Below are 23,465 nucleotides of genomic sequence, written 5' to 3' on the forward strand. Positions count from 1 at the left end.
TGCACGTCTTTCTTTGTGGACCAACGACAACACACTGCGACGGTCAGGGTTGCCAGATCCTGTTGTCAACACCTGCACAGAACATGCATGTAAGGAAAAGGAACAAATTACCAGATATTTGCAAATGTCTGGGAGATTTGCATTTTTAAATGCAAATGTAAATCAATTTATTTCCAAACTAGAAAAAAAATAGATTTTATTTTAGATTTCTCCCTGGCAGCAATAAATCATTTTCACATCAGACAGTTTGAAATGTCGAAGCAGGACATGCACAGGTGTAATAGAGAGGGTTGTTTTAGCCTTCATGTGTGCTGGTTGACTCTTACAGCTTACTGGAACACTTAATAAAACTGAGCTAGGATTTATTCTATTAATTCCACTGGTTTTCTTGCTGTGACAAGTTAAAATGTCAGCTGTGACAAACGTTTATCCCTCTGCTGAGCCGTTTTTTTAACTGTAGCTACTGCTTCCTTTTGTGTTGTAACTAAAATAACAAAATTACAGTACAATTACAAAAGTAACAACTAATTTAGCTCATTGTGTCAGATGTATAATTAACTATTTGCTTTAAATGAATGTAGTTTACAAGCTGGATGTCTAAACCTGTGTATCGGTTAGTATCTGCAATCTTGATTAATTCCATTTGTTTGGTATTTTGCTTGATCTTCTGAAGCCACAACCTTTAGCTCCTGTGCAGCTTCTGCAGTTTTATCCAATCATGAGGCCCAGTTTAATATCTTCAAGGCAATAAAGTCCTTTCATCGGACATACTACTAACAAATTGACACACAGCAAACCTGGAATATGTGTGACTTTATTGTAGAATATTAGTACTTGCTCGAGCAAAAGTTAGAGTTAACTGTCATGTGTACTCTATAACTGTAAGTGAAGAGAAGGTGAGGAACAAACAGGTCACCAGGGAAAGGTTAACCTGCTGGGTTTCAGGGCAAAAAAAATGCCCATCAGGTACAGTGTACAAAGCAGACTGCACATGGTTCAATATATTTTGCCCAAACCCCAGAAACATACCGGCATTTACATTTTCAAATAATTAAATATAAATAAAAAGTTAAACTTGTCTGCTTTGCTATGTGTCAGTTTGTGGTAATTCGGTAAATGTAAATGTATTGAAGAGTAGCATGTAAAAAAAAAGTATCTATTTTTTAAAAAAATGGTAAGGTAAACATTCAGGATAAAGTGCACTTTTAAAGAGCAGTGTACCAACAAGGCAAAAAATAACAAGAGGCCAGACAGTAAGACCAAACAAATCAAAGCATACTAAAGGTGAACATTTAAGTTAAATCTCAGTTTAAAAGTGCATAAATAGTGGTGCAGGACTTTAAAACAAGAATACAAAAGGCACAAAAATACAAAACACAATATTTATACAGTCATAAATGCAAATAAATTAATGAAAGCATTTTAAACTCCAATGTGCAATATGAAAGATAGGTTGGAAATTTTAATACAGGTCTGTCTCTCTCCTAAATAGGACTTCTCAATAAGCTTGTTCAAATATTTAATTAAAAAAAAAAAAAAAAAAGGATATTATTGTTTAGCATGGCGCTTTTAAAAAGCAGGACACCAAAGACAGTAAGGCCAGGTGAATATAAAGGTGCATATAAGATGAGCTAAAACAAAAGAAAACTGAAATATGCAATATTTCAACAGTAATTAATAAAGCACAAACATAAAAGTAATTTTTAAAAAAAACAACCAGATGCCCATGTAACAGCAGCGGTAACGACGCCCCCCTTTTATTCGATTTACGTGAAATGTTCAAATCTGGCAACACCGCAGCTCGTGTTCATCTGGCCACAGACTGTCGTTTGGCTACCAAACCTGTGACTTGAGCTCGTTCACAGTATTAGCTTACTGTAAAGACGAACACAGACATGTTGAGGAACTGGGGGTGAATTTGAACGTCTACTCGAGAATTGCTACGCCTGTCAGGTAAGCGCTAAACCCGTTGCTGACATTTAAAATGCTTTATTTTCGAGAATGTTGTCTGTCGTAGTGCTTCGTATTTAACAATGCCTACAAGTACATAACTCATCCGACTTGTTTGTGCCTCTAAATTACGTTTTAGCTTAGTTCTTTTGCTGTCAGCTCCAGCTTTAGTACACGTTTCCGCTTTATTTCACGGTTAGCCGTTAGCTAGCAGTTAGCTGGCAGTTAGCTAGCGCTTCTGGCCTCACCGGCTTGCCGTAGCAGCTGTTGCTATGGCGACAGCACTCCGCAGAAACTACCTGAACTTTAACGCCGCGGACACACTTTCGAGAAACACGGAGCTAAAACAAACAAAACGACTGGTTTAGCATGGCCTCTTGCCTCGTTCCCGACTTCCCGGCCGTGATGGTGGCTCTGGAGCATTTAAAGGAGCTTGACAAGCAGCTGAGAGAGGAAGGAGTCCCGTTCGCACCTGAGGCCAGCCTCCACTTCACGGAGATAACGGCTGCCATCACCGAGCTGGAGGCGGACAGGCGGGCTGCTCACGAACATTTGGAAGTGGAAACGATAGAAAACAGCAAACTGAGGCACCAGATTAACGGTATACGCGAGCGAATGACTGAGGAAATAATGGCAGACATAGCAGCAGCCCGGGCGTCCAACGCTGAGGAGATAGAGACGCTCCGCAAAGAGCTCAACGCAGCTTCTCAGCTCCAAGAAGAGACCACGAGGACGCATCAGGAGCTTCTGAACCAAAACAAAGCGCTGCAGCCAGAGCGAGAACAGGCGAAAGCTGAGTATGAAGCCGTCGTCGCCACTCTGAATGATCAAATCACCCTCAAATATAGCTCGCAGATACAACTGGATCAGACACGGGAGCGGATAGAGGAGATCAAGTCCTGCATTGCTGCTGTGGAACGGGATAAAGTAGCACTGCAGCAAAGCATGACGCTGGAGAGAGAAGCTTTCTCTGTGAAAAACCACAACCTGTCAGGAGAGGTGGGCCAGGCCGAGGAGATGATTAAGCAGCAGAATCAAGCGATCAGGAGGCGCAGAAAAGAGCTGGACAGAGTCACCAGCAAGAAACAAGAATCTTCTGACCATCTGAATGAAGTTACGATTCACATGGCCAAGGAGGAGAGCAACATGCGAAGACTGACAGCGTCTCGGTGCCAGTGTGAGAAACACCTGGAAGGGGAAATCCAAAAGCATCAGGAGCTGAGGCAGCAGAGAGAAACGTTGAAGAAGGAGTTGCGTGAGTTGGGGGAAGCCTTCACGCTTGCAGTCCAGTACCTTCAAGAGGAAATCACCACAGCTGAAGGTAAAATAGAGGAGGGTCGAACATCAAGGCTGCTCCGTCAAGACACTTTGGCTCAGATCTGTGAGGTGTTCAAATTTCGGCACCGTGAAGAAACCGAGGTGAGGGCTGAGTATCTCCATGTGTCGCAGCAGCTGAAGCGGTCCAAGTTGCAACTGGAGGAGCGCATTGCATCTATTGTCAGACACAGCAAGGAGATCAAAGAGATGGAAAAGCTGATTGGTGAACTCCTGGAAACAGACACAATTAATAAGCATGTGTTTGAGAGGAATCAGGAAGAGCTATGTGAGAATGTGGATACAGAGAAGAAGAACATCAGCCATTTAGAGGAGGAGAGGAGGCAGCTCAGTCACCTCCTGGAGGAGGCGAACAGGAAGCAGGAGGAGTACGTGGCAAAAATGAAGTCTGATACCAGCGACACCAGGAGGAGATATGAGGAGCTGCAACGAGAAGAGGCGGCACTCCAGCTGAGGCAGCCCAAGAGCTCAGATGATGGTTTACTGATGAGCCATATTAACCAGTCTGAGTTAGAGTACAGACAAATAGAGAGCATACACCACCAGGAAATCCAGCAGTTTACTGCAGAGTTTGAGAGCATCACAAAGAGCAATGAGGAGAAGCAGAGGGAGGTGGAAGAGAAAGAGGAGGTGCTGAAGGAGGTGGAGGCTGAGTGGAACAAGGAGCAAGACCGGCACGAGAAACTGAAAGTGCACACCCTTGAGCTGAAGAGGAAAAAGACTGAGCTGGAGATGTCCATTAAGCAGCTGAAGGAGAAAACCAGCTTCCTGCTTCAGCCCAAAGAGCAACTAAAGTCCGAGCTGGAGGAGCTGAGAGAGCGCTACATCAACATACTCGACAAACAGGCCTCAGAGCTGAGGGCCGTGGAGGTGAGCATCTATAACAACAATGTGAAACTGGAGGAGGTCAACATGGAGAACAGCCGAATGCATCTCTGTATCAGACAGATGACAGAAGAGGTGAGCAGAGCCAAGCAGCACAAAGACCGATATCAGCAGGAGTTCCAGCAGTTCAACCAGGACACTGAGGCCTTATTTGAGAGTTTACAGGAGGCCTGGAGGGAGGATTTATTGGTAACGCAGGAAAGTCAATGCAGAGATGGTGTCCTGTTAGAGTCAATAGGTTCTCTGTTGAACCATCTGAAGGTCAGGAGACAGGAGTTGGGACATGTCAGCACACTCCTGCACCAACATATGCTGGACTTCAGCAAACGTCTGGGAGATAAAACAACAGTAAAACAGCAAAGCTGACTTTATACATAATACACGGTCTCATTTCAGGCATCAAAACTGGTCTGAGTTCCAGATAAGTTGTGTACATGCAATATTTAAGGATGATGTAATAAAAACACTTGTAGCAACATGACTATAATGCTGCAAGCATTTGGTAAGTGATGTGAAATCCCTTCATAAAACTGCAGCATTTTACCCACCTGTGGTCAGTTTCATTAAGTAAATCCAAACTTTTGCACATTTCATTAATTTTGCTCAAATTAATTTTTGATTTATTATTATTTTCTTTGTATTAAATGAGCCAAATTTAGCATTCCTGTAATATTATCCGACGCTGAACAGTTAAAAATATTTAAATTGATACTGCATTCATCGTCCTTGACAGAACCTGGCAACCACGTTAACCACAATGCAACTTGAACATGTTCAGTTTGATACTTGGGTGTGTTGTGCTAGTAGTGCCTAATGTAGCTTCAATGTGTTAGCCTAGACTTCTTTCATTTATAAATCTGCTCTTTTTCTCAGTCACTTGAGGCATTTTTCAGGCATTGTGCAGCTCTCTCTGGAGCCACAAAAAGCCTAATAGAACTTTTCACATGTACCATCCTCACCTAGATTTGTAAACAGAGTAACCCTTTAAGGTTAAGTTTTATTGGAAGCGAATGCACACAAAATGAAAACATGGCAATACTAGATTTTTGTGACTGATGCCACTGTCACAAAGTAAGAAATATCTAGTAAACAAAAAAGGGTGAAATAAGTCAAAACATGTTTTAAATTTTGGATTCTTCAAAATAGCCACCCTTTGCTTTCATTACTGCTTTGCACACTCTTGGCATTCTCTCCATGAGCTGGTTTTCATTTCACAGGTGTGCCTTGTCAAGGTTAATTTGTGGAATTTCTTGCCTTCTTAATGGGGTTGGGACCATCAGTTGTCTTGTGTCAGTTTGGTACACAGTTGACAGCTCTATTTGAAAACTGTTAGAATCCAAATTATGGCAAGAACCAACTTTTCAGAGGAGACTGTGCGAATCAGACCTTTATGGTCAAATAGCTGCTAAGAAACCACTACTAAGGAAAAGCAACAAGCAGAAGAGATTTATTTGGGCCAAGAAACACAAGGAATGGACATTAGACCAGTGGAGATCTGTGCTTTGGTTTGAGTCCAAATTTGAGATCTTTGGTTCCACCTGCTGTGTCTTTGTGCGATGCAGAAATGGTGAATGGATGGTCTCTACATGCATGGTTCCCTCTGTGAAGCATGGAGGAGGAGGTGTGATGGTGTGGGGATGCTTTGCTGGTGACACTGTTGGGGATTTATTCAAACTTGAACACAAACTGATTTGTTTCTTTTGTTTTAGGACCATGTTATTTTTGCCTGTTGATTTAATTGTGGTTACTGTAAATTATAATTGAGGGTAGAATTAAGTTATTTAGTTAAATAGCACTTTCTACCTATCAGCTTTGACTAAAATCTGACTATAATATGGAAACTAAAAGAGATACAGTGTATTAAGTCCACACAGTCCCATCCTGGGGTCTTCCATAGAATATTCGTGCTGTGCTTCTGTCCTCCAATGTGCCTACTTGAAAATACTGCTAATGGCTTTCAAATGCTCATTTTCTGTGCAGTGGAAAAACTGGATCAAATTCTATAAGAGTGTTTATATAATCCTAAATTTATGGTCATAAAGTTAGCACTTTACTTTGGAGCTTTGCAATACCTTTGAACATTTTTGTTGTTTCATTGTTTTTTGTAACACCTTCATATTCGTGGTGTGAAATTCCTTGATAAAACTATTGCACTTTACCTGCTGGTTTGTTCTTCCATGTGCTGGAATAAAAACACAAACATACCAAGGATCTTTTGAACCAGTTTCTTTTGCGAAGGAAGGATCAATAATACAACAATTTCCACTGATTTTGAGAGTGTTCTACCATCGTCTGCAGCATGCTTTAAGTCAAGAAAGATAAATGTAAGCATGCTCTGTATTAATAGGTAATAATTAAACTAAATCCAAATTATGTGAACAGGGTTGTCCACAGGCATTAATTGAGGGTGCAACAGCCAGTGTCCTCTAAAAAACTCTTGACCATGCTGCATAACACAGTATAGTTGCCATTCCCTCAGTTAATGAGAGTCTTATTCCTGGAACATTAACAGCAGCAGCTCAGATGCATTCACTGAAATAGCCTGCTTATAACATCGCTAAAACCAGGAGTTATACAGTCAAGGTGAAATTAACCATCTTTGCAGTGTTTTGAGTTAAAACAAATTGAAAGACACATTCCAGAGGCATATAAGATTTTCATTATTTCACTGAAAGTGGGCACAATGTGGTGCCTTTCAGGGTAATGCATTGACATGATGAAAGATCTGTGTGTGCAGGTGACTGAAAATGTTACTTTAACTAGAAATACTTTGAATTTGAAAACTGAGAGTTGTGGCAAAACCCAAGTTTTAATAAGGCAATTGATTTTAAAGTTTTTGCAATAGCCGTGTGGTTTATTTTATCATTCTTAATTTTTTCTTATAAATATGTGAAGATAAACGCAAGGCATTGTTATTCTATACTGAGGATATCATATCCTGTGTATTTGTGACTTTGACGATATATTGAATTTCTTGTATTTGAGTCTTCTCTTTTTGTTGTTGCTGGTGTTTAGTTAAGAGATGTCACATGCAGAACGAGTTAATTAGATTTTGCAGTCAGTGGAATTCTTTTGGAGGTGGGATCTGGGATGTTTGGTGCAGCTCTTGTGAAAGTACTAATAGACACCTCTGCTTTGTCCTTTTTGATTAACTGCATCAATTTGCACGATGCCTTGAAGAAGACACAAGCTGTGGGCATATTTTTAGTAGTCCACATAGGAATGTTGATTTAATAAAACCATTTTAATCAGTCCTTCCTTTCGAGAGATTTCTTTCTTTCTCTAGTTGGATCCTGGGAATAATGAACATTTATTTTTCTTTCTTTTCAGACTTCCCTGTATGAAGTTTGGTGATAAAAGACTCTTCTTACCTACCAGCAGATGGCAGAAGGGCCCAGGTTTCTGTCTGCTGTGACCTTGCCTTGCAGCACTAGGGTCAAACAACCACATACTGCCACTTCCCTCTGAACTAAAGCGCACAGACTCATGCATGTAGAGGCACACTACGTCTTTCTGTGTCTCAGGACTCAATACAGGTCAAATCAGAGAGTGGAACACAAGACTTCAGCAACTGAAGAGTTGAAGTTGAGAGCCAGCAATCAGTTCATTCCAGTAAAGAAGGTAAAGCTTCAGAAAAACCAAGAAGTAAACTTTGCTCTGAACTAACAGCTAGTGATACTGTAGCTGCCGGTTTAGAGCAAAGTTAAGGAACTCTAGCTTTGCTCTGAACCGGCAGCTACAGTATCTTTAGTTTTATGGTGTGGTCCGACTGTATGAGAAGCTGTATGCTATCTTTAGTGTTCCCTCTGTTTCAATGTATCTGCTTATCTACTTTATCAGAGTTGTGGCTGATGTCAAAACACAAGTTGTTCTGTTCTGGCATGTTGCATCACAAAACACAGTTTGTACAGCACGTTTTGTTGCTTTTGACACAAGAAAATTTTCTTGATGATTGCCACTTAAGTTCAGCTTAAGGACATGTGTTGCTCTATAGTTGGAAAAGCCCAGTTTGTTTTCTCAATGTTTTGTGTTTTGCAGTGAGCTGAGCTCAAAATGGCTTCGTTTTGGGATGTGAAAAGTTTTGAAGACAGAAATTTTCTAATGGATCGAGTCCAATTAGCTTTATGTTGTTTTAAGTCATAACCGATCTTTCCAGCGTAATACCAATTAAAGACGCAAAGACACACAATGTTCAGACTCTCCCTGATTTGGAAATCTTCCTCTCAAAACTGAGTCCCAGGTCCCTTCATAATTCAGTGAAAGTAAAGGACCATTAAAGTATCCAATACCTTTAAATAATAATATTCTGCCTGTGCATTTTTACATCATTTAGGGCTTTGAAAAATTAGAGAAAACAGTGTTGTCACCAAAAGATGCAAGGTCAAATGTGTGGCTGACTTAATTTCCAGACTGCAGGACAAGGAAAATCCTTAATTTTCATTCTTTGTTTTTGACAGAAAAAAATGCTGTTATAATAACCAATAACGCTGTGTAAAAGATGGATTAAGAAGATGTTTAATGACTTAAGATAGGAAGGATAGCCGGTTCCGATCTCATATTCTGCAATGGCCCAATGTTTTTGTTCACTTTTAAATGGATTTTCTATATTCTCACATATTGTTTCACACTTTTAAACAAATGCCACTTTTAACAGACTAAAATATTGACACACCAATCTGGGTAATACTGCGAGCCAAGGACTGTTTGGGGCTCTGAAAATATAAAGCAATGCAAGGCACAGTGTGTAACCAAATCAGGCCAATGTGTGTCACATCTCTCACAAAGATAACAAATTGCCACTGTCTTTTCTGTCACGGATTAGCAGCTCTTTTGACGGTATGTTGTAGTTTGTGTTTGCTCAGTTGTACAGTGGAAGGAAGCTGCTTGTCTTAAGGTCAAAGAGCAAATTTGCAATTTAACACTACACGTTAAGGTCCCCAAAATATCACACTGATGTACTTGCTAGTATGTCTGCACATGTATTACTGCGAGACCTAACAACACATCTTAGCTCTTTGCGCTAAAGATTCTTACAGGTAAGAGCCGGCTTTAATGGATTTTTAAATGCACTGTTAGCTGTAATTCTGATTCTGGTGTCACTCCTAGCCTTGGCTTACATTGTGTGGGAAATGTAAACACACTTAACAGTCATTCAGTTATGTGAAACTTCATATTTATTTTTCATGAGCCATACCAATTCACAGCTTTGGTCCAGACATAAATATGCCAAGAATTGTTGTTGAGTTGTCATTGAATTTGATTCAGGCCCCATGTTCCCTCCAGATAGATTATCACCTTGGTGATTCCAGCGCCATTATCAGGTCAAATTTGCACTATAACATGTAATGTCTATGGGAACTGTCAGCTGCAGGCGAGTATGAATTATTCTTGCGCCATGAAAGTTTTCATTGTCATTGCTCAGTTTACATGCGCATTAAAGAAATCATAAATGACTTTCTGAAATGCTGCCATGACTAGAAAAATCATGATTTCCACGCATCATGCATTCATACTCAGCATGCAAGCATTAATCCTATCATATGGAGCCCTGTATACAAGCGTTGGTTGATTTGGTCATGCTAGTGGAATGGTTGAGTAAGGCTTAAGACACAGAGTACATGCGTTTAGTTGTTGAAAGCATGTACACAGACCTCTCCAAAATCACAGAACACCATTCATGTATGCTGAGTTAAACCTCAGTGAATTTGCCATAAAACTTCATGGATGATGGAGGCAGAACAGGTCAGATTATTGAGGCTCAAAAGTAATGAGTTTTGACAAAACATTAGCAGGAGCTGAAGATTAGATTGTTGCTTCCAGAGATTTTCCTCCTGGTGTATTAATTACCTGCAGCATCAGACAGCAGCAGGATCCCTATGAGCGTATCCAAAGAGAGAAAGTTGCATACATTTACGTACAACAGCAGTAACCTCATGAATTACTTCATATTATAAATTATCCCCGACATGAACAATGGGATCAGTCAGGATCTAACACTTCACAGGTGAACTGTTACACAGAGAGTCACAGTTTATAAGCTACAGTTAAATCATTTAAGTCCTGAGCCTAATCAAGGCTGTCAGAATACAGTTCTACTGCAAAATCTGTTTACCGAAGTCTAAGTATTTTCCGGTCGTATCAAGTTTTTTATGACAAAGACGTTTTGGTTTTGCTGTCTCACATAAGAATGTTAGCATTATTGTGCACATGGGTGCTTCCTATATCTAGCTGATATCTAGAGTGTGACCAAATCATTAAAGTAAATACCAAGATATGGCCACAGGTGGCCAAGCAAAAATAATGCACTTTTTTTTGTACCATAAGTTGCTGTAATTAGAAAAAAATCATCACACATTGACTGAAATAATAAACTATTAGTTATTTGCTCAGTTTGTACAAGTGTTATTAGTTTAGGTTTAATATTTTAGTAGTCACTCCTTGAACCTTAAAGCTCCATCCGGCACAAATGATATCACAAATATCCTGCAAGTAAAAACTAAATACTACTTGTAAAATGACAGATATATTCATGTAGTCATCATTTACACTTTTCCCCTGTATTTTAATGAGTGCCATCTAAATTAGAAGTTTTCTGTATTTTTTCCTATGATTAGTAAATCAGCAAATCTGAAAAAAAATCTGTTAAACATGTATGATGATCTGCTGTATATGGTAGTGCCAGCAGGGAAAGATGTGTCACAAATAGACACAGTAAAGCTGTTTCAGCTGCTCTCAGACCCACACTCACACACACAAAAACCCACTCACATATTGTAATGAAGCAGCTGACCTTCAATGTGGAAATGTCAATGTGCCACTAAAGGATACAGTGACACTCTCACTCACTCATACATACTGTATACACACATTTACAAACAATCACATCTCCTACACACATCCCAGCGCACCCGATCACCCCACTACAATAAATTATTCTGCCCGGAGCCACAAGACTTTGTCCACAGGATGTGAGTCACTGTAGCGTGCATACACATTATCAGCGAAGGTTCGGTCTGTTACTAGTTTGTGGTTTTGCTGCTTTCAAAACAACCTCCGTGCTGTAGAAATCCTATATCGCTCATGATAAAAGGCAAGGACTTGAGCTTACAGAAATGAATCACCACTCACAGGTCAGCAGGGCTTTTAGTTTTTTATCATGATGCTGTCCAATCAGTACGTCAGCACACTGACGTCAAAGAACAGCATGGAAAAGGAAAACACTCCTCGCTATTTGACTCTATTCAGCTGGATTAAGGGGATTTACAGATAGAGGCCTGATGTGGCTTTGTCTCTGCTCATAAAACATGGGAATTCTTTGAGTATCTACAAGTGCAGAAATTTATCTTCTATATGTTTATAGCACAACAAGTAGCTAAGACATAGAGCTCTCTGCAGAATACTGATGATGATTCCTCATTTTGATTCTGCGTAGTCACTCAAGCATCCACGTTTGTTAATGATGTGTTGACATGTTTTTAGTGCAGAAAAACAAAATGCAGGTCTTTAATAGCATTCTGTTGAACTCACCTTCACACATATATAATAAAGAAAGCAAGCAAAACATGAAGCTGCACCTAGAGCCATCGCACTGCATAAAGTTTCTAGCAGCTGGCACAGGTCTCTGCTCGCATCCTGACAAAAAAGTCTGTCGGCCCTCACAGCAGGCTGCCTCTTATTGTGTGGCACTGTAGCGACTTGAGCAAGTGGTCACACGGACTACCAGCAGTTCTGTGTAGGCAAGCAGACAGCATTGTTGGAGTTTAGTTAGGACATGAAAAAGCATGAAAAAGTCTTTGATGCTGAATACATACTAGCCAGCATGCTAGGACAGCATGGCCACGGCTTGTGTCTGATAATCTGCACTATTGGAGCGATTTGTGTTGCATGATTGCGTGACCTGTTTCAGTGCTTGGAATGATATCCATTGAGTTCATTTTGTGTTACTGATTAAATGATTGTTTTTTGGGTTTTTTTAAAAGTTATTTTTCTTGGCTTTATTTAGGCACAGTGAGAGAGAGACAGGAAACGGGGGAAAACATGTAGCAAAGGGCCACTAGCGGGAATCGAACCCTGGCCGCTGCGTCGGGGACCAGCCCCTATACATGGGTCACCCTGCTTAACACGTTGAGCTATACGGGTGCCCCTGATTAAATGATCGTTGATTGAAGATTTCCCATTACTGGTTACGTAATAGGCAACCTTGTGAGAGTTAAAAAGTCACATAATGGTATATATGGTTTCCTTTTTTTTAGTGAATGTTACTGGTCCTGCAGGTACATTTAACATTTTGTTACTATGGTCACCAAAGTTCAAGGTATTTTTGGTATACTGCATTTGACAGATCATGTTGTGGGACGCACACATTTTTCCTGACATACTGCACTAATATAGTTCAGTATTATGGATCTCTGAATGAAGCCTGTGTCTTCTGTGCTGTGTAATGGGACACATGACAGACTGGCTGCTGCTATCTGTAGTCCTTATGATTTGTGTCTAAAGGAGCATTTTTAGATGCAATGCATCACGGTGCTTCCTAACATTGGACACTTGATGCTCACACTTGACTATGTCACAATGGATGATTGACAGCTGCTTTCAACAAAAATCAATACATGCTTTAAGCTCCTATGGCCATTGGCTGCAACTGATTGGATGACACTTAACTCAAAGGCTGCCTGTTTCTGGATGTCAAACTGGACAAACATGTCAACTCGCTTAGAAGCTTTCACTTTAATTCTAAGACTGTTCACCAAAATGTGTTTTCAAGGTGTGAAATAAGCCATGTGGCTGCTGAATCTGAACAATGCTTAATTTAAAAGCTTTTCAGATGTTTCCAGAGCTGTCAGATCATACTCAATGCTACTCATTTGTATAAAGTAACCTAGACCTCAACTTTGTGTAAATTCTACAATTTCATTTAGCAGACACTTTTATCCAAAGTGACCTACAATAGTAGATGTACATTGCTTTGGTTAAAACTCACAGTGCTGTCAGCTTCTCATCACTCATGTCATTCTCTCTTGTTGAACAGCATATGGTAGTTAAAAGAGGCTAAGTGCAGAGACTGTGGAAAACAGCAGGAGTGCTGTTTCATAAATGTAAAGATTTTCCTATTTGTCACGATACAGCCTAATATACATACCAGGCAAAAGTTTGGACACACCTTCTCATTCAATGATTTTTATTTATTTGTATTATTTTCTACATTGTAGATTAATATGTTATTATTACAACATAATTCCATGTGTATTCTTTTATAGTTTTGATGTCTTCAGTACTAATCTGCAATGTATAAAATAATCAAATAAAAACCATTGAATGAGAAGGTGTGTCCAAACTTTTGACTGGTAGTGTATATGTTATATTTATCCTTTTATAAAAGTCTAAAATGTTATGCCCTCCGTGTTGTGGCAGTTATTCCTCATTCAGACTGTAGCTAAAAATTACCAGCTTTGATTCCAGCCCAGGATATTAGTGAGTTTAGTTTTATGAATCTGGAAAACTACAGTATACTACACGGAAAATAACACTGTCATGATGTTAGCAAAAATGCAATCACACCAACGTGGGTGCTGTTACACCATTGCAGACTGGGGAAGTAGTTGTTGCAACATGCTCATTCGCTCATACACTGACTGTTATGTAGCAAATGAGTAGAAATCATTAACCTACTGAACCATATAAAATGACTTATCCTCTGCTTTGTCCTTCCATTTCGGTGTCCACTTGTGAGGATGTCAGTCTATGTTTCTGCTCTGTATTGAAGCGAGGGCGTGCCAAGTCAGTATAATGAATCTGTCAGACATTTATCTGCCACAAAGCCAACTTGTGTTTGACTGTGAGAGAGCAGCGGTTTGGATTGCGCAGTGTATCCCTCTCTCCCTCACCACCGCATGGCCTGTAATACTCCATATGGCCTGGTGACGTCTGTGTTTCCTAATCTCTCTCTCCCTCTCTCTTCCCCCCTGAGGCTTTATAGGCAGCAGTGAGAAGTCAGATTTCTGCATTCACACACAGACAACACATCTGTGACTCTTTTCTGACGTAGAGAAAACACTTGGCTTCAAATCGCTGACGGCTAACTTATCTGTTGAGGTGACGCTAGAATTAAAAGGAGAGACTCAGGACATTTTATTGAAGTGGACAGTGATGGAGACTATGGGTAAGAGGCAGCTATTCTTTTTCTTATTGTAGATGTTGGATGTTTGGATGCTTCGTAGCTTAGAATAAAGGTGTTGAAGACCTGCATATCTGATGAGGCAATGGAGCAGAGTGTGGGAATTTAATTACCGAACTTGCTGTGGTGGCATGTATGTGGGTAAACTATGTTTGTATTGTTTATAATAACATGGCTGAAACAGTGACTGTGTCTGTTCTGGTTAATCTGAATGCACTGAATTTTGTTTTAAATGCATAAAGGAGTACTGAACATAATTTAAACATCCAGTGGTCAAACTATATCTAACACATCCTTTTATAGTCATATAGTTCTGGTCTAGGAGAGCTGAGAAGAGAAGCCAGGATTTGTTTGACAGTGCAGAGGTCAGTTTTGTGCATATTAGCACTCACAACATTTTTATACAGATCTGAAAAACTCCATTTTTGATGAGAGTGTCTGCAGCGAGCAATGAACTGGAACATAATTGACTAAAATACTCCTGCCTTTAGAACATTTAAGCTCAAATCTTAAATAACACAAATATTTGGTTGTTGTTGTAGCAGTTATCTTGCCGCAAAGGAAAACGGTCAGCATTGCATTTAAGACAAAAGTGTAATTAACATTATTTAGCGCCTGCAGCTTTTGGATTTGCCCAAACTTAATGTCTGTTGGCAAAACAAACAATCAGTCTGACCCACTTCGGTTTGGCCTACTGCAGTTCAATGTTGCCAAACACAGACACCGTGTTAAATAGTCATGGAGGTACAAAGTAGATGAACAGATGGTGTCTGTGTATGTGTGTGTTTGTGTGAACACATGCCACAGTGCTTATTATCCAGCAGGGTGTGGCCTCTGCAACCTGTGATTTAAAATTGAAAGTTGCCTCCTTTCAGTGCTGTTGTAATGAAAAGACCAACAATATGAACATTTACTCGGGCAATTTTAAAGCCGCTATAATAAAATTTTATGAGCATTAATGGATCAGATGGCTGCATATGTGAAAGGTGTTGCTTGTAAACCCTAATAGATATATAATTAAAACCCATCTCTGCAGCTCCCCTTGGCTTTATGCAGTTGTAGCTCTTTTTCACTTTTAGCTCATTGTTTTGATTCGCTCTCACTGCTGCAATGCTGGAATGTCACAAAGTACATTTACTCATGTTGTGCAATTGAGTGCAAATTTGAGGTATATGCACCTATCTTTTCTTTTGATGCCACTTTCTTCTTCTACTCCTTTAACTGCATCTAAGAGGGAAGTATTCCACTGCATGTACAGTTTTGCACACAAAACGTATGAAGAGCTTATAAAATGAGATATTTTGTAGGTAATGAAACTAATCAACAGTTCATACAACCTGAAATCATTAGTCGATTAATCAATTCACTAATTGACAGAAAATCTGCTATTTCGGTAATTTCTCACTGTTTTCAGATCTTTTAGAGACCAAGCAATCAATCCAAGCTTTGGATAAAATAGTTTGAAATTACCTCTATTTCAATCAACTGCAACAGGAAAATTCTGCTTATACATTAAAGTATGAGTACCAGTTAGATTTTCAATGTCAAAGGTTTATTTGTAACAGAGTAGTGAGCCTGGTATTAGCAGTAGAACACAGTGTAACATTTAGCAGTTGTATCAAAACACAACTGAAACAGTGTGAATATTGGATATGCATTCATTCTAGTGTCCAGAAACAACAGAAACTCAGAAGTCTTCAGCAAAAACATCTGATGTAATTTTAAAATGTGATCGTCTGACAAAAGCCTCTTGTTGAAGTTGGATTGCCTAATTTCTACACATCTGCACATCAGTCATGACGTGCAAATACACAAAACTTTATGTCTGTGGTGAAAGCAGAAGTATGAGTTCAAGAAACTTTAACAGTTCTTGGAATGTTTATGTCAGTATTTAAGTCATGTGGTCCCTAGTGGACCCTTTTGTACTTGCGAACATGTGATGCGGACTTTGAAAGCAGACAACAAATAATATTTTTTTTTATGTTCGAGTTGCCATTGAATGCAGTATTAGGCCTAGATGTAATCAAATGTTAAACAGACCTGGAAAGTAACAGCACCTAACCAGGAACCCATACAGGTCCAAGGATGAATCCCAGATGCTAGGAACTCTAAAGACCTCTGGTCCACATAAATAACAAAGTAGCTTCTGTCTGCTGGACTGTAAATAAGCAGCTGTATGTTGCAATTACGCTGTCACAGTTATGCCAGTGTTTACAACTTGTTTTTCGCGTTGATATTAATTCACAATATCAGATCTGCTTACCCCATATGAGCTCACAGAACATCTTAGGTCAGCTGGTAGTGATCTAAGAAGACCTTCTGTTATTTCACTAAACCCAGCTGGTGACTAGGTTCTGAGTGCTTTTTCCATCAAGGCTCTCACATTTAACAGTTTTTTGGGTTTTTTTTAATGTTCTTTGTTTTTTAAAAAAATAGCTTTTATATCAGTGTAAACTTTTTTTGGCTCGTTTATATTTGCTTTCTTAATGTGATCCTTTTTTAATCTCTCAATAAACGGCTTTGTGACTTTGTGAAGAACAGTGCTCTGAAAGTGAAGCTCGATACATATTAATATTGTTGTTGCCATTGCCCTTGAAAGGCAAAAATATTTCTTGCAATTTCAGGTTTAAACTGATGTATAGTAAAGATCAAGATGAGATGTGGCAAATAATGCGTCATCCACTCCGCTAAAATCACTCTGTAGCAGTAATTAGGAAGCACAGTCTTATTTTTAGCTCGCATTAGTGATTCAGCTCACATGTGAGCCAACAGATGTTGTTGAAGGAGGATAAAAGGTGACTTGAGCTGCAGCCTCACTGTCATTGTGGGAGTCAAATCAGAAACACTTTAGTTATCTGGTAAGTGTTTAAAAAGCAGGGATTTGTGTCCATTATGCCGCTCCAAATGACGCAGCAGCAGTGACGTTTGAGGTGGTGATATCCTCACAGTAAATACATGATCTGATCTGAGCATTTGGAAGGATTTTGAAAACGGCACCACCTGCTCACCAGAGGCTGTCTTTGCCATAAAAATATAGATGTGTGTTGACTTCAGTTATTAACGCAGATTTAGTATCATCATTGACTGTTCAATTTTCTCCATCCTATCGCCGCCTCATAATCCCTGTTTTTCCTCCTCACAGTGTGTCCGATGGGTGGAGGAGCCACCCGACTGTACAGAACCCTGACTCAGACCCTCAGCAGCACCGGTTCTCCTTTGCCCCTCCCTCCCTCACACCTGGACCCTCACCAGCCTGCAAACACAAACCTGGATCCAGATTTCTGCCAGGTCGCTCTTTCTCTTCTGTTCTGACTACATTTACCTCAAGGAAGTAATTTCATGTCGATAAATGTCTAAACATAAACATCACGTTGCCTTGCAGGAGCAGACGGGGTCTCCTTTGTGTCCCCCTGATCCAGTGGAGCTGCTTCGACGGTGTCAGGAGGCCCTCAGGGATCGACCACCTCGCTTCCACAGGAAGCTCATCTGTCTGAGCGATGGGGACGGCGCCTCCAGCAGCCCCATCAGGGTGATGCAGTGGAACATACTAGCCCAAGGTAGACTCCCTTTACACTGAACACTGTCTGACACCACATCACAATGAACTGTAGGCTCAGATACATCTAGTAACAGACATTTGGCAAGTTCAGTGAGCCGTGATGATTTAAGCACTTAAATCATGCACTAGTCCTTATTCCAGGTCATTTTTTCAGACACTGTGTAATTTTAGATATCAGGTCTCCTCTATTTGTCTCTGTTTTAGTACAAGCTAAACCTCTTTACCCCAAAACCTGCTGGCAAGTTTAAAATGCGTGCTGTCTTAAAAAATCACCAAAATGATAGTATTTGTCAGAGCCAGAAACTGTAAAAACAATCATCAGATTTTCAGCTTTCCGATGGTCTTCATTCTGTCATGAAATCATCTGAAAATCACTTTATTTTACATTTCTTGATCAATCATTTGCACTAACTGTGCAAAAACTAAGAATTCTGCACTTACCGGCACAACCACAGAGCCGTGACTGATTCAGCTGTAACAAACAGTCATATGACAAAAAGTCTAACTTTTGGGCTGAACTGGAGGATATGATGACACCGAGCAGATAGGAGACACTCATGGAAACAAATTTTAAAAATAAGAAGTAAAATATCTTTAGTATGTAGAGTCATCAGTTTTTCCAGTGCTGGTAACACTCATGGGCACTTTGAAAAATGTTTTACATCTTGTTCCTGTTTTATTTTCAATTTTTTATAAAAATAAACAATCAAAGAACTTCAACTTGTTTTCTTTTGTCTATGATTTATGACATTTTAACTGTGTCATACTGCGCAAAAGACAGTTTCAAAGTTCTCTCTACAACCAGCCATTGTGTGCTGTGTCCATAAAGGGGCAGTGAAACAGTGACAGGAACAAAAAACATCTAGAACCTGCTTGGGGGTCAGAGGGTTAGAGGACAAAGTGGAGGCCACGTATGTGCTACAAAGTCACAGCAAAAACCCAGTGAAGGCTATAATTACATCATGTCAATAAGTGAACATTGTGTGAAGGCCAGTATATTTTTAGTGCTCTCTGTTTTGTTCTGAATTAGGATAAACTCAATTTAAGTTCAATATGTAAATCAAATATATAATACCACATGATATTATTGATTTTCAAAAGCAGACTCATAGATGTATAGATGAGGCTAGCAGTGGCAGCAGCAATGTGAGCACATTTGCGAGTTGCAGCAGTTTATCAAGGGTGTAACATGATTGCAACACACCACAAGGTGGATGTTCCATCAGTAACTTGTACAGTCTATGGTTTACACCTGCTCCTGCTGCCCCCAGGTGGCCAAGAAAACCTACAAATGCTGATTTTATTAACACCACGTCAACAAATTTAGTATCAATTATTAGCTCAGGATTTGAATATAACTTTTCAAGATTAACTGCCCAGTTTTGTAGCGCTGAAATGTGTAGGGATCATAATGTAAAAGATCAAAAAAATGGCATGTGTTGAGGTTTGAGATATTTGCACAGCAAGTAGTCATGGGCAGTTAGATACCTGCCTATGACAAAAGCCACATACAGCTTTGGAAATTATTATTAGGATGCTACGACCAGTGTTTTCTGTCTCTTTATTTGTGGTTTGTAGTAAAACCAGACTGTTTTCTCCTTAGAGTCAGTCTGACAGCAGTTTTCCTCATCCCAAGCCCGTTAGCAACAGCTCTCTTCCTGCATCGCTCTTTGTTAAGCATCAAGATCATCGTCATCTTGCAATTCTGTTGATTTAAGCATGGTTAAGCAACGATTAATAATGTGATGTCAACTTTAACATTTAAACTTAAAATTTAATTAACAAGAGTCTTTTACACGTTCTAATATACTATAATTATTTAACCACTATGATAAAATTCAAACAAAATCTTCAGTGTTTAAAGTCTGTTGTGTAGACTTTGTAAGGAAAACAATAGAATACTATGTTGAAAAAAAAATGCAATTTTTCAACATGTTGTAAAAACGTGCCATATGATGAAATAATGTAAAGGAGGCTGTGAAAAACACTATGGTAAGGTTTTCTCTGAAAAAAAAATCATGAATTTTGGCGCAAAAAAACACAATAGTATACTGTCGAAAAATGTCATTTTCCAACATGTTGTGAAAACATGCCATATGGTAAAATAATGTAAAGGAGGCCAGAGTCCAGATCTTGGTGGATGTGAGCTTTTTCCGAGGACCAACAGCCTCTTCGGCAAGGGTGGCTCATTAGCATTTAGCTGCATATCTCATGATACTTGAAATGTACTGAAGTCAGACTTCATTCTTTCTTTCTCCTCTCCTTCAGCTCTGGGCGAAGGACTTGACAGTTTTGTCCAGTGTCCCCTGGAGGCCCTCAGTTGGTCCCGAAGAAAGTACCTCATCTTGGAGGAGATCCTCACCTACCGACCTCACATCTTGTGCCTACAGGAAGTCGACCACTACTATGACACCTTCCAGCCAGTCCTGGCAGGCTTGGGCTACAGCAGCCACTTCTGCCCCAAACCCTGGTCTCCCTGCCTGGATGTGGAGGGCAACAATGGCCCCGACGGCTGCGCGCTGTTCTTTGACCAGTCACGATTCGAGCTCCTGGACAGCGTGAACATTCGACTCTCCGCCATAAGGATTCCAACCAATCAAGTGGGTAAAATTTCATGCGATTCTCACATAAAAATCCGCTCAGATGCGCCTCTAATCCTACACTTTCTTGCCGCAGGTTGCCGTAGTGACCACGTTGCGATGTCGGACCACAGGCAGGTGTTTGTGCGTGGCCGTGACCCACCTGAAGGCTCGTTCTGGCTGGGAGTGGCTCCGCAGCGCTCAGGGTTCGGATCTCCTTCGCCACCTGCAGAATCTGGTTCAGAAACACTCCAGTGGACCTGCAGGTGAACCAAAAACAAACATTCCTCTGCTCATATGTGGGGATTTTAACGCAGTGCCATCAGAGGAGGTGTACCGGCGGTTCTCCACTTCACCTCTCGGTTTGGACTCGGCCTACAAGAAACTCAGCCAAGACGGTTTGACGGAGCCGGAGTACACGACGTGGAAGATTCGGCCTACGGGAGAATGTTGTTCCACTCTGGACTACATCTGGTACAGTCAGGACACGCTGCGAGTGGACGCTGTTCTGGATATGCCCACTGAGGAGGAAATCGGACCAAACAGGCTCCCATCCTTCAGCTATCCATCCGATCATCTCTCTCTGGTTTGTGACTTCAGCTTTAAAGAGAAGGACTGAGAAGGAGGCGAAGAATCAAAACACGAGAAGTGATGATGCTGTGGAGTCGAGTTTGGATCCTGGTGCGAGTCACTCCACAAGAAGGCAACCAGACGGGAAGCCACGTGAAACGGTGAAGAGAAAGACAGGAGGCCGAGATACTGGAGTGGACAGTTTAATAATGGTGACTGGACTTAAGAGTCAGATGATTTAAGACACTAAATTTACGGAGATACACTCTGTATCAACTACCTTCCTCATACTACATGAGTGTTTTCTGCACCAAGTTACCTACTTCCTTCTAAACTCAAACTGCACACAGATGTACTTTTTTGTTATGAGTTTAAAATCATCCTAAAATCAAACTATAGTCAGTGTTTGCTTCACACTGCCAATGTACTACAGATTGTAAATAAAGTGTTTTTGCTTGACTTCTGTGAGATTTTGATTGTCATTACCGTTTGCCATTTCTGACTATCCTCTTGTCAGTTTGCAAGTTACTTATTAAAGGATTTAAAGGGTTGTTTCCAAGAAGAAAAAAAAATCTCGCTTACCTATAGTTTTATCTTTCTATCCATACAGTTTTGGTTTTATTTGTTCTCTGATATTTCTACTTCACCTCAACTTGTTCTAGTAGCTTAAAGACATGAAAACAACTTTTTAAATTCGTTGTTCGTCCTGTTTTTCTGTACAATCTGTTGAAACATTACTGCATGTGATTTGTAACTTCCATCTTTGCATTTTCTTCCACCTATCCAGAGTCAGGTTGGGGTGGCAGCAGAATAAGCAGGTCTTTCTGGACATCCCTCTCCTCAGTGATGTTTTCCAGTTCCTCCTGGAGGATCCTGAGGCCAGGTTGTATGTTGAGCATGAAAGCCTTTTCAGAGTTTTCAGCATCAACCTTCTAGATCACCATACTCACTTATGCAGCACTTCACTGCTAACTGTTCTGTTCAAAGTTTAGGATTTAATTAGACTGTATAATAATTTGCTTTGTGATGATTCTCTTTATGAGCTGCAAACCTGTTGAGCTGTACGTTAGTAATCCCACTGAGCCTATCTGTGCAGCTACAGTAGCACACAATGTGTTCAGCTGATGCAGAAAATGCATTAATATGTTATGTTTGATCTTGATTTGCTGCCAAGTCCATTTTACATTGCTTGAACTGCAGCTAATGCAACACAGGTTAGAAAATTGATTAATCTTTGATATTTATCACAGTAAATATTCAATTAAAATGATTAATTTCATACTAATTTGGCCAAAAATTAAAACTGACATCCACATATCCTTCAGTAGTCATGAGTCTGACGCAAATGCACTTTTTGAGTATAATGTATAAACGTATGAAGTTCTAAAGCTCTAATATACTACTGTCAAAGATGTGTGAGAGAGGTAAAATAAATACATTAGCTTGCAACATTCCTCTCTGGCTTTATTTGCAGTAAGTAGCAGCGCTTTTACCATAATAAAGTTTTTATATTCTTCATAGCTCACCAATATAACAACCTCTATCAAAAGCCTACAGGGGCCATAAACTGTCGCTCCTCAAACACCGTAAAAAGTGCTGTTTTACTACAAGTCACTGGAGTGCCATAAAACATAGCATTTTAGCTCATGAGCTGTAACACATGATTTATGATCCTTTTGTCGTTACACAAACAGGCGACTGAAGTAGGCATCACCAGATTGGTCCAGTTCATGTGGAAGAAGAGTCAAATCACACAAATGTCTTGTTCTATGGACCTGATAAGAAAACCTGGATTAATAAATATTAAATTCACTGTAATTATACCCATTATCTCAAATTTGGTATTTTAAGTTTTGATGAGCCAGTAAACACAAAGGAAGCCTGACTGTTGACCGTGCTTTGTACTCTTCTTGTCAGCTTATAAAGAAACAATGCAATTATTGAGAGGTGGTGTAATTTGAAGGTATGGACAGAAATTGAGTAATTTTTTTGTATGGTGTATAATCCCTCCAGTGAGTTCTGGGTCCTGGTGGTCTGCCTCAAAACCTGCGAAGGAAAGTGCTCTAGAGGCATTCAAATCCATGTCCGAACTACTTTGACTGGAGCAGCGACTACTCCAGTCTCCCTCCAGATGTGCAGAGTCCTCGATCTATATCGAAGGTAAATCTCCCAAACTCCTTCACCTGGTGCAGCAGTTCCCCCCCCCCGTAGACTTACCTGTAACTTACTGCAGTACACCAACACTTCTTAAATATCCCACAAACTACACTGTAAAAAGCCACTCTAGACTTTTGAAACTATTTTTGATTCTACATACCAAAGATTTATGAGCTTTTGCACCATTTTAAGCTTGTTTTTCGTGAGCATCTTCTCAGCTACAGCCCAACTGAATTTCACCCTGATTTTTTAT

General features: G+C 40.0%; 2 protein-coding genes across 4 annotated transcripts; both read left to right on the forward strand.

Moving 5' to 3' along the window:
• The first annotated feature begins 1,798 nt into the window (after positions 1-1,798).
• Positions 1,799-21,514, forward strand: noctb (nocturnin b). Of its 3 annotated transcripts, XM_023294551.3 has the most exons (6): positions 1,799-1,953; positions 7,501-7,791; positions 17,490-17,635; positions 17,730-17,904; positions 20,175-20,506; positions 20,583-21,514. In XM_023294551.3, the coding sequence occupies exons 3-6, from the start codon at positions 17,498-17,500 to the stop codon at positions 21,102-21,104; spliced, it is 1,167 nt and encodes a 388-aa protein (XP_023150319.2). In that variant the 5' UTR covers positions 1,799-1,953; positions 7,501-7,791; positions 17,490-17,497; the 3' UTR covers positions 21,105-21,514. The 3 variants fall into 3 exon arrangements, with proteins under 3 accessions (XP_023150319.2, XP_023150320.2, XP_023150318.2); XM_023294552.3 differs by lacking the exon at positions 7,501-7,791 and having other exon boundaries at positions 1,807-1,953; XM_023294550.3 differs by lacking the exons at positions 1,799-1,953; positions 7,501-7,791 and adding an exon at positions 13,539-14,332.
• ccdc175 (coiled-coil domain containing 175) lies at positions 1,969-7,462 on the forward strand. The gene has a single exon (XM_023294555.3). It carries the CDS (start codon positions 2,320-2,322, stop codon positions 4,534-4,536), a length of 2,217 nt encoding a protein of 738 aa, XP_023150323.2. The 5' UTR covers positions 1,969-2,319; the 3' UTR covers positions 4,537-7,462.
• Positions 21,515-23,465: the final 1,951 nt, after the last annotated feature.

Source organism: Amphiprion ocellaris, chromosome 4 (genome assembly GCF_022539595.1).
Source record: "Amphiprion ocellaris isolate individual 3 ecotype Okinawa chromosome 4, ASM2253959v1, whole genome shotgun sequence".
Lineage (NCBI taxonomy): Eukaryota > Metazoa > Chordata > Actinopteri > Pomacentridae > Amphiprion > Amphiprion ocellaris.

Bases quoted from the DNA above. Each gene is read 5' to 3' on its own strand.
- ccdc175 (XM_023294555.3), top strand. From the start codon at position 2,320: ATGGCCTCTTGCCTCGTTCCCGACTTCCCGGCCGTGATGGTGGCTCTG.
- noctb (XM_023294550.3), top strand. The intron at 17,636-17,729 runs GTCGCTCTTTCT...GTTGCCTTGCAG, and splicing joins TGGATCCAGATTTCTGCCAG to GAGCAGACGGGGTCTCCTTT. The intron at 20,507-20,582 runs GTGGGTAAAATT...TTCTTGCCGCAG, and splicing joins TAAGGATTCCAACCAATCAA to GTTGCCGTAGTGACCACGTT.